This window comes from Phaethon lepturus, unplaced genomic scaffold (genome assembly GCF_000687285.1).
Source record: "Phaethon lepturus isolate BGI_N335 unplaced genomic scaffold, ASM68728v1 scaffold44751, whole genome shotgun sequence".
Taxonomy (NCBI): domain Eukaryota; kingdom Metazoa; phylum Chordata; class Aves; order Phaethontiformes; family Phaethontidae; genus Phaethon; species Phaethon lepturus.
The window spans coordinates 11,257-22,882 of NW_010517827.1; the positions used below are offsets into that span (position 1 = coordinate 11,257).

Genomic DNA, 11,626 nt, shown 5'->3' on the forward strand with positions numbered 1-11,626 from the left:
AGTGTAGACCCTATGTGTCCCTTTAACCCACACAGGCTCTGCCTGGAATCGCTCACAGTGGCTGAAATCACTCTGTCCGTTCTCTTCTTATCCTTCTGGTCCTTCTTTTCTTTTTTACCTTTGTCCTCTACTCTTCAACTGGTCCGTTCCTTCTTACTTCCCCTCCAGGGATGCCCCTCGCTAAGCCCCTGCACCCCGTCAGGCTGCAGCATCCCCCTTGCAGGCACCAGGAGCCGCGGGGTGGCTGCAGATGCTCAGAGGGAATTTTCCCCTGCTGCAGCCCATGGGAATGTGAGACTTTACACAGCTGAATTTGCAAACACAGCTGGGTTTGGGGCTTTTGCACAATGTTTGCCATTTCACACTAAATCCTGACTTTCATTTACTTTACTTGAGGGGCAACTTCTGCCGGGCTTTGCTGCAAGGCGAGCTTTTGCAGAGTGTCAGTGCTGTTGTCCAAGCCTTGTAGAGGATCTCCAGCCACACAAGCGTCTCGCTATTCCTCATCACACCCTGCTCACCTCAGCTTTCACAGCAAAGCATTTCTTTCCCCTCTCATCCCTGCTCCAGCCTAGCTGGCACTTCCCTGCCTGCGCTGCCCATCGGGGACAGCAGCCCAGCATGCCCCCAGCTCCTCACAGCCCTTGCAGCGGTACCTGGGCTGCAGGCAGCCTGCCTGCCTGCCTGTACCTCGCAGCCTGCCGAGCTGCCGGGTGCGAGCAAGCCCGGGGGCTCTGGAGCTCCCACACCTGGAGCCAGCATTAGGGGCTGGATGGGAAGCAAATCTTCCCTGCCAAGCCTCTCTTCAAAAGACATTACAACCATGTCTAAGGGCTGCCGGTAAATGCATGGTATTTTCCAGTCAGGCCCACACATTTGTATCATTGCAGATACTCTTGGCCCGGAAACCTGTGTGACCTGGGGAGATGCCAGAACTTGCGCTGTCTCACAGCACAGGAATTTTGACGTTACTGTTGTTTTCTCTTTCCAGGTACCCCAAAGACATATGGTGACTGAGTTCAGAGCAACTGGCTCATGAACAACCCCCAGCAAAGTAAGATACATATAAGCTTTGCGGTCTTCTCCCCCTCCTTTTTTTTCTTCTTTTCAATACACCCTTCTCATCTCAGGCATGATAGGGTGCCAGCCTGCAGCCCTGACACTGAGCCCTATTCACTATGGGGCTAGCCTGAGCCACAACAGGGCATGGTTGGGCAGCCCTGCTACCCAGCTGTTGGGGTGGAAGTAGGCACAAGGCCAGATCAGCCTCCAAATTTGTCACAGCACCTGCTTGTCTGCTCACAGGGTGACTGTGGAGGCCTGCCCAGCAGCAGTGGTGGTTGCTGGGGTGCAGACATTCATCTGCAGCTGGCTGGAGCCTGCCAGCCACTGCATGCAAGGGCAACGATTTAAGGAAGTTGCTGGCAGGCATGTTTGGGAGTTGGGCCACTGGCAGGACATCAGTGTGGCTGCTCCATCCACGCGACACTGTGGTGCCAGCAGCAAGCTGGTACCTGCGTTCCCATGCATGGCCCAGCACTGCCACCTGGTCCTTCAGGTGCTGCCTGATGGACCTTGCACAGCAACTTCATTCCCATTGCAATGGACTGTTAAAACGGTGGAGGTGGTCAGTGTAGTGAGGAACAGCAGCCCCAGTTCATTTGTTTTGACAAGGAATCTGCCTCTCTGACAGAGCTCCCACCCCCATGCTGCCCCACGTGGAGCTGGTCTGGAGAACTGTATGGAAAAGGTGTGCCTGCAGTGTTGAAATTGCCACTGGGAGAGTGGGAACTGTTATAGCTGAAGAACTGTGGTGGGGTCTGCTGGTGCTTGGGAAGGTGTCGGGGCAGCATGGGATTGTAGGACAATCTCACTGGCTCCAGGTGACATGCAAGGAGAAAGGTCTAAACTATTAGGAACAGATTTTAGTGTTAGTGCAGTTCATACATCACATAGCCAAAATTTTAGGAAGACTGTGCTTTGCCAGTTGGTTTACTAGACTGTTCAGAGAAGTAATTCTGAAATAAGATTTAAAATGACATAACTCTTCCAGAATAAGTCTCTATTCAAGATGGGAAATTGTTCCAGAAGAGCTGCTGCAGAACAGGTGATTCTGGTGCAGACCAGCTGGGATGTATCTTCCCTACCAGCAAGATTTTGACCCAGCTCCCAGTCAGACTGTACAATGCAGTCTTGCGTCATTGCCACTGTAGGTATCTTCCTTAACCATTAAGAACAAAGTATCTCCCACTTTCAAGCCCTTGCCTATGCAAATCTCCAACAAAGACCTTTGAATATGATCAAGGTTTTCCAGCATCCTTAGAAGGGCAGGTATGCAAACATCCAAAAACTAAATTCAAGATTGGACTTGAGAAAAGTTATGGAGAAATAAGGATTTAAAAGAATACTAGAGAAGCCAAAAAATACATACCGGAGGCAGGATAGCTCTTATCTCGACATACTGTACATTATCTTCATAGAGCTCCAGCAGCCCCTGGTAGAAATAGGCCTTGAACACAGGTGCATAGCAGATAAGTCCAGAGGCAATGAGAAAGACTTCTTCAAATCTTTTCCAAATGAAAGTCTGAGAAGGGTAGGCCAGCTCAGGGGCATCTGTCACCAGGGTCAAGTTTCTCAGCAAGCTGTAGAAAAGAGTAAAGGGAAGAGGAAGAATAAGAACAAAGAAGTCAACTGGTTTTCAGCATGCAAAAAGCCGCTGGCTGGCAACTGGGTGTTCAGCACAGGAGGAAACAGGATTCCTCTAAGACAGGTGTGAGTTTTGTTGTCAGAGACCAAGCTTTGCAGTGACACTCTCCCACCCGTGTGCTCTGGGGTGCAGCAGGGCAGCGGCTGTGCTGCAGGAGGCACGTGTTCTTTGGGCAGGACCAAGAAAAGGTGCAAAGCCGTTCCTGCCACAATAAGGACCAAATACTTGACTTGGAGCCCGTTCGCACTGCAGTGCATATAGGCGTAACAACGACTGCTGCAACTAGGAAGCATTCAGGTCATATTTTCTGCCACCTATATTTACTACTCTAAAGGCTGGTACAGGTAATAGCTCTACCCTCCAACAAGTAAAAAGTCGTACGCTATGTGTTGAGCTACAAGCTGGGTAAGACTAGATGTTCAAAGTACCCACCCCTTCCTTTTTTTGAGGGCAAAATCTTGTAGAGTAATGGAGTTACAAAAGGAAGTATGATGGTTTTATATCATAACAATTGCACTCTACTACCCAAGGGTATCCTTCATCTGAAAGTAGGCTAGTACATTACTCCTGCAGACAATATATTCTCTCAAACATCTGCAATGCATGTAAAAAGTTATGACACCCAGGCCTCTGTTCACCACCTGAAGGCAGATGCCATCCAGAAGATGCCATGTACTGGGCCACCACCATGCTTACTAAGCCTGTAACTTGCACTGGTACCTTCATATGATCAAAATATGTCACCTAATATGAGCAGGGGGAAGATGACTGTGAATCAGAAATCCTTTCCACCCCCAGTGGAACAAATACCCTGATATCCTGCCTGCCTTGCTGATAACTTCTTCAGATTTGTCTGATGGGAAACAACTGATAAGAATCGCAGGTTCTGGCTTTTCCTAAGAGGGACAGAAACGTACTTATTTCCTCCATAGGCTCAGCTGGCGCATAAGCCTCTTTCAGAAATCCAGAGAGGCAGTGAGTAATTTTATGAAGCAGAGTTTAAGGGAGCCAGTAATTGCAGGATTATCTAGTTGCGGGTGACAGCTTGCATTTAGGACAGGGTGAACGTCTGTGCCGCAGTACTGCCCTCTGACAAGCCGATAGCCTTCATCCCACATGAAGCCTTGCCTCTGGCAACAGCTCTCCTCCCTGCACTGGTGGCCACCTGAAGAGGAGTTTGTAGTAGATTTCTCAGGCCAGTGAGCAAAGTCTAAATGGCAATCTGGGTGGGTGATTAACTTCATTCCTGGGTGGGCAAACTGAAGCCATCGCAGCAAGCTACAGAGCCGGTTGCTTGCAGGCGGGTGGGCTTACAGGTCCAGCCAGGCCTGATGCTTATCTAGTGTCAGGGGCTAAGCAGGTTCAGGTAGAAGTACCTTCGACCACGCTTCATCTTTCACCCGAGTATATTGTGTTTCCCCTCGATAACAGCTACTGATCTTTAATAATGTTTCGTGTTTGATGTCTTGCCCCCCATCCTCGTCCTCTGTTATATGGGAGATGTGGGTTTGATTTGTGCTTTTATTATCTTCTTCCAGGAGGTTTCTGTGGATGGAATTAAAAACCTCCCTCCTACAGATGTAAAATGTGATCTGGTCCAAACTCATAAACTAAGACATCCCAGGCACGGACATCCCTTTTGAGTCCCTCCATCCCGCCCGTAAAACGGAGCCTGTTCCCCCAGCATCTGCCTGCTGTTTCGCTCTTTAAGGACACCGTTCCAGTGGCTGTGGCTTCATTTCTTCTTCACTCTCTTAATTTCTTTGCTGGGAACAATTCTAGAAAGCAAAACTGTACATAAAGAGATGCTCATACTACATTAAGGATGAGATTTTAAATACTCAACATTCAGGAAAATTCAGAGCCAGGGTTTCCACAGCAACTTTGGCTCTGCCCTCCCACGTATTACAATAGGGGCTTTGGTGCCATTGTCACAGGCCACTGGGCAACCCCAGCTACTGTTCAGTAATCCATGCAACCAAATGGACTGAGCTGGACCATGGCCGGCGTTTCGGGCGGGCGGTGGGGAGCACACAGCAGCAGGAGACACCATAGCATCACCCTAGAAACCAGGAATGCGGGAACCAGGGGCATCCTGAAGGCACTGATCCAGCTGCCGGAGCAGAGAGGGTGTGCTGCAGCTTGGCGGCAAGGGGAGAAGAGGTTCCGTGTGGGAAGAGCTGGGGAAAGCCGACTTGTCTGCTCCCCTCCTGACCTCGGCCCTGGCAGAAGGGCAGCTCCTCGCCAGCCCCGCACGCTGGCGGAGAGCACCTGCCCAAAGCCAAGAGCCGAGCGGGGCTGTTCCCACCAGCCCTGCAAGCACCAAAGGGAAAAACCTCCCCGTGGATCAAAAGGGCGTGCAAGCCTGTTCTCGCCACCCCGCGCAGCTTCGTTTCAGATAAGGATGGGCGATTAGTTGGGCTCCCACTGCTCTCTCCCCTTGTCCTGTGAGAACTCGGCTCCTCCAGCAACGAGCGCGCACAGGGCTCCGCTCCCCGCCTTTAAATCTAGCTGTACAAACTTGTGGTTGTTTACTTAGCCTGTGCTCTTGGGCTAGAAACAGCAATAAATCCCCACACCGCCCTGCTCCTAAAAGCACATAAATCAAATTGTGCTTTTTTTGTAATCCCCTTCCCTTTGAGACTGATTATTGATCCCTATAACTGTTGAAGATTTATTGCATAATAGTGATCCATCCTTGATAACTGGATAATCTCTTAAGGGTTCAGGGGCTTTTGCCATCAGTAGCAAAGCTTCATAAATACATTTTTTGCTTCTTTTCTGGAATGGGCCCTCACTGGTGATCAGGTGCAGACTACAAATAGCCTTCCATGTCATGTCATATATGCACTGAACAATGCTATCGCAATGCATATGCCCAAAGGGGCACAGCTAAAACGACCAGCTAAGGATCATTTGTTTTCAACTGTGGTTTTGCTTTCTCTTCTCCTATTTTTTTTTCCCCTAACTGTTTTCCTTTCTTGTCCTATATAATGCAGAAGCAAACGGTTTTGTTGCCTTGTTTTTAAAGGGATTCTTTTTCTGCTTCTTTTTCTGTTCTTGATGTGTAATTATACCCCTCTCCTCACCATAGTATCTGAATGTCTTCCAGTGGTGCATTAAATAGTGTGACTAACATCTGTCACATGTGGTTCATTCGCTTTCTCTCTCTCTCTCGGCCCCTCTTCTTCTCCCCAAGGGGAGACTTGTAGCGGGAGCAGAGTGCTTTGTTTCTGTAGTGGGTTTTTATTCTGGTTTTTCCCTTGTAATGCACACACTGCCCTATTTTTCTGTTAGATAAGGCAGTCAGAAGACATGGAGGGGAAGGTGATGGCGGTCCGGGCAGCCGTTAGTGCCCAGGGGAGTTGTCCCCGCAGCCTCGGCCATGGTGTCAGCTCCCTCACAGATGACTTCATCCTGGTGATAGAGAGCTCCTCTGGGCCGCCGGAGCTGCGCTGCCGGGCACGGCCTTAATCTTCGGGCTGCTGCCGGAGGGGTGTGGAGTGGTATTTTACAAATATCTGGAATGTCAACGCTCTTTCAAGGGGCATGCTGCTTGTGAGCTCTCGCTTTAGACACAGTGGCCACTGTGTTGCATCTTGAGGAAAAAAATGGCATTCTCCTATACCATAATTGTTTGTGAAGTAAATAAGTGAGGATTATTTTTTCTTTTAAGTCTCAAAGCAAAATTCCCTTCCTTTCTCTGTCTCCTGGCTCGCAGTCTCCTGACTCTCATAATAGCATCTTTTGGAAGCTTCCCAGTAATGGAATACTCCAGGGTCTTGGCCTGTAAGACTTGTGTTTTGAATAGGAACGATTAAGCCTTCTTTTGAGGGAAACAAACAGAAAGACTTCCTTCCAACACACACACACATGTATGTGTATGTATATGTACCTAAAAATGCAAACAGCAAGAATGCAATGCAGATACCTCCCTCCCTCATCCCTTCCTGGTCAGGAATGCAGTAAGGTGAAAGAGGTGCAGCCTCTCAGAAACATTTCCATTGTTTCCTTCACATTCGCTGATCCACCCTGTCTTGCATGAGAGCTTCCCTGCTGCCATATTCCCTTGATACTTCCTTGAAACCACCCAACTATCCATCCGTTCCTTCCTCTGACATCTGCTTTCTCTCAGCTTGTCAGTGCTCAAGGGCAAAGAGGAGTGCAGGGAAGAGGTAGCCTGGGATGCACATGTTCAAGAGACTGGGAGAGTTTCCAGAAACTGAGAAGCAGAACAGATTGGGGCCTATTTCTGGCTAGAGACCTATTTCCAGACGGCCAAAAAACATTCCTAACCCCTAAACTAGTACCCAGGGATTAGATGAAAATAGGAGGGGAAGCGCCTCAATGTGGCTGTTGTTCGTGTGTTTGCACATTATGTGCAATGACTCCGCTGCGATTTGTGGTGATGAGCACAGAAGGGCAAGAAATGAAGGACAACATACTCAAATGAGTAAACCTGAGCACCCAGGATGCGAGAGATCCAAGTTTGTACTTGCCTCTGGCACGCGTTTGCTGAGGAAAATTACTTCATTGGTCTCTGCCTCGGTTTCCCCTCTGCCCTTTGGGACACCCTTGTAGCAGAGTCTGTCCTGTGTCCCTGGGCAGTGCCTGCCACTCTGAACTCATGCTCTGACATGTAGCTGCTAGACATTGTCAGACGCTAATACAAAAGCAGTGGAATGTGATAATACTGCCTCTGAAAAGAAGTCACATTCCTAAACAGGAAGATAGGGAACCAAATAATGCACAGCTTCACCCTCCCAGGTGTGTAGGATGCTGTGGCCTCTAGCCTCAGCCAGAAAGGGACATCATGCTATGGAAATATAACCAAAAACAAATACAATGAAGGGTTGTTCCTGAGGCAGTTCTGAAATACCCAATGCAATTGCTTGGGCTTTAAGGAAGTGAAGCTGTTTCAAAATCCAATCTCTTGCACTTTATTTATGGGTCTCCTGGTGGGTTTGAAGAGAGCTGGTGCTGTGGTCTTTCCTTTCTCATCACTCCCAGTAGAAATGGAAGGGAGCTAATGGGGAACCAGTTTTCTCTTTGGAAGACGTAGATAAGTGACTTCTCACTGGATCTTATTTCTTCTATCATGTGTCAATGCAGTTGAGCCTCAGGATATAAAAGGTCAAGAGCCCTGGGTCTGGCAGTACTTTCTCCTTCCCTTCTGGACCTCCGTAGGAGAGGGGTGGTGGGTGCCCTGGAGAGTCAGCTCCCTCTGCCCTGCCTCTTACTGGTGTTGGGGAGGGAAGGTAGTACCATGCCAAAGGTCTGGCAGCTCCTCAGCTTCCCAACCTGACCTCCTTCCCAGATCAGTAGGGCACAGAGCCCAGAGAGCTTCCATGTGGAGGGCATACCAGCCTCCTAAGAGTTAAAAGATCTCTGTTTAAGAGCACACACCCACGCTGAAGAGCACTACAGTAAAAGCCATGAAGTTTCACTTAGGAAATGCTGTAATTAGGGTCACCCACGTCACCTTAATCCAGCCTTCTCCTCATGTGTTGGCATGGCAATACTGTCTTTAATTACATGATACCCCATACTACTTTTTTCTGCAGGACCCCAGCCCCCCGTAGCATTGAGGATGGCGGTGCCCTCTGAATGGATCACTACTCAGTATTTTCCTTTGTCCTCATCACTCAGTGTCTGACTTCATGCATTATTTAGCGTGCTCTCTCCAGCCCCTCCCCGCACTCCACGCAGAACTACACGCTTTCTCCTGGCCTTTTTGCCAGGGCTTTGTCCCAGGATCAGTGGACCCTGGATGGGGGGACAGGGGTCCCTCTTCCTGCCCCGCTGGCTGGAGGGGGAGCTTCCCACCTGTAAGTGATTAAATGGTAGGTGGCTGCTGAGCAGCCAGCTAAACACCTGGTCCTGATAAAAGGCTGCCAGCAGTTAAGGTAGGAGCTGCCTGCAGGGAGGGGATCTTCCACAGGAGAATGAGTGATGCCTTGGGGAGCCATCTGAGGCATGAGCTCCTGGATGGCTATAGGAGGCCTTGCCTGCAAGGGGAGAAGCTTTGTTGGCAGGAGGGTGTTGAGTGTGGAGTATGACCAGGCAGAGGACCTGTGTGTAGGGTTTGTTGGCTCAGGCTGAGACCTAGCCCTTTGTTTGAGAGTAGGAGGATGAGTTGCAGTTCCTGGTGCCTGAGGGTCCTGTTGGGAATGAGTGCCCCATGCTTCAGTGTGGTGGGTACTAGTGGGGTTTCAAAGAGAGCTCTCAGAAAACAAGTACGGTGTTTGGAGGGTGAGGCTGGGTTGGGCTTTCTTTTGGGTTGCTTTGGGTTTTTTTGCTAATGCAGTATCTAACATAAGTGTTTGCCTAACTTCTTGCTCTAAATAAAGACAATGACTTTACAAATGACTACTCTGCTGTTGGGGAGAGCCTGTTCCTCAGCTACCTGGCTTCCTCATCCTGTTCCTGGGTACCTCAGTGGATGAGGCAAGGTCTTTTACCATGCAGCTGTGTCCCATGCTGGGATCACATCCAGCCTGGGTGCTGAGGAGAGGTGAGGGCAGGTTACATAAATCTGCTTAAACCACTGTCTTCAACATGTCTGTGCAAAGGACCAGAGTGAGGGTGCAGAGAAAACTTTGATTTTGATGGTCTGACTCTGGTGTACTTAAATGCTGCAACCTTCACTTTCTTTTATTTCTATTTGCTTGTTCTATATACGCAGCCCTAAACAGAGTTTCCCACTTTCAGACCAGCAAGCAAGCGGGAAAGTTGGACCAGAATGATCCTGCTGGCTACACAATGCTATCATGAAGTACCGGCAAGCTTGCGGCTCCTCTGCACTCACCTGCTATCGAACTCGGTCACATTGTGCAGCTGTTTCCGGTAAGTCTCCAGCAAAACCCACTGGGAGCACTGGGCTGGCACTGGGTGAGGAGGGTGAGGCTTGGAAAAGCGAAACCGAACGGTGCCCGTGTGGGTGAAGCAGATGTAGCAGTCAGGGAGGTAGGTGGCATTGTACACCAGCCAGTCCACGCTCAGGATGGCATAGTCATGCAGGTGTAAGACAGCACCTGGTGGGAAGAAAGGTATATCCTAATGAGACAAGGCAGCTGAAAAAAAGGAATGGAGTTTTAATGTGATAATAGTTTGAGTTTGCCCATCCAGGGGCATCTGGAAATGCTTCTAGATGGCTGTGAGTGACCTCTCCTAGCAGAGAGACAGAGCGGCTGCTCTGCCTCCCCCATGCTGGGGGATGTGGCCCCCTCCACATCAAACACCGGGCAGGCAGAGCGTGACAGCTCCGTGGGAGCAGAGGCGGGGGGAGAAATCAATAGGGAGCTCTGCTTCTCCACTGGGATGGAAAATGCTCTGAGTTATTAAAGGTCTTTCAGACAGACTTTGCTGTGAGCTGGCTCAGGCCCCACTGATTTAAAGAGGAACTCGCACAGTAGGCAGCAGTTTACAAGGCGTGCTAGCTGACTGGCAGACCTGAAGCAAGCCTCTATATCCGAGCTGTTTGAATCCTAGCCTCAATTTTTGCATCTAGTCTGTGTGTCTTTCATCTTTTTGAAACTCTGGCATACACCAAAATCCCAGACGATGGCACACTGGGGAATTGCACTTCAATGCAGAAGTACCATCTACTTCTATCCCTTATCAAAAGCATGCTTACTTACATTGTACATCTGTTGCTGGCCAGGACGAAGGGCCTTTGGGATACTCTGTTATTGTGCAGTGTGTTGGCAACTGCCAGTCTTCCTGGCATAGGAAGCATCCCCTGCATGCTCATCTTCCTCAGCCCATGCTTTTGTTTTGCTAAAATCTCTCCTTTTGCAGAGAGTTCTTACATTGTTGGTGCTTGAACTAAATTTCACGTTTGTGAAGGGAAGATACGGTGAGAGCTAACATCTTACAGATACATATTTTATTAGCCTAGGGGAGACCTCATAGTCAAAACAGCTTTGATGCCCCTAAGGGTAAAGGGAGAGCATAAGCAGGAGGAACAAAACAAAAGACTGGTATGCATGTGACATTAGACAAACTTCAAGACTATATAGTATACTAATCTAATATAGACTATAATGTCCATAATCTCTCATTAGAGGGTCTGACTGTTAAGATGCTGAGCAACTCTGGTTATGGCTCTCACCAGAGCTAGTATGGCAGAATGATCTGAGTATTCTCTCACTGGCAATGCCACCCTCCCTACATGAACAGTGATAGAAATTACAACAGTGCTCAAAACAACATTAATTTCCCCAGGAGCTCTGATCAAGACTGAGGTAGCTAAGACTAGGTCTTTCTCAAGCAGTTATGAGGATGTGATCTTGGTCCTAAAAGACCTTACAGGTCTGGCAAAGATTCTGAGAATGCATTTTAGCATCTCCTGGATTGAGGAGTTAGGTTTTTGTTTTGATTTCTCCTTGGTATCAAAGATACCCTATTAAAGAGGGAGGTACTTTTAAATTCCTTACCACTCAATTCAACAATGAAAGGGTAGCGGCAACTCTGACATCCTAGTCATTTATGGGAAAAGATTAGGATGCTGCAAGCCAGGGATCTTCATCCCACACCAGAGGCTGGGAGAGAGAAGCTGGGAAATGAGGAAGATGGCTCTAATCCATGTGCTAGTGTCACAGCCTTGCAAGTGAAAACGCTTCTGTGGAGAAGCTGACTCCCAAATCTTCCAAAGCAGGTCACAAACCTGTTTCCAGGCAGCCACGTCGGCAAGGCCCTGGGACTCTGCATTTGAAGAGGGACTGCCTGGAAGGGTGGACATAGTGTTTGTGGTCACAGGGGTATTGGCAATGTCCTCTGCAACTGTCTCCCATCTTTAGTTAAAGAAGGCACCTTGTTTAAACGCTTTCTTACTGAACCAGAGATGCAGAGGGAGAAACTAGTCAGTTAGGAGTCAAGGCCTTCCTCCTGTGATCATCTCAACCTCCTGCTTCCCTG

At 48.9% G+C, this 11,626-nt stretch overlaps 1 protein-coding gene across 1 annotated transcript in view; it reads right to left on the reverse strand.

Annotated features, from left to right (window-relative positions):
- CECR1 (cat eye syndrome chromosome region, candidate 1) overlaps positions 1 to 11,626 on the reverse strand; it is an 18,908-nt gene that overhangs the window by 5,918 nt on the left and 1,364 nt on the right. The window contains exons 2-3 of the mRNA XM_010296512.1: positions 9,516 to 9,741; positions 2,432 to 2,642 (exon numbers count right to left, since the gene is read on the reverse strand). Of these exons, the coding sequence (XP_010294814.1) occupies positions 2,432 to 2,642; positions 9,516 to 9,741 (437 nt within the window). The remainder of the gene's footprint in view (positions 1 to 2,431; positions 2,643 to 9,515; positions 9,742 to 11,626) is intronic.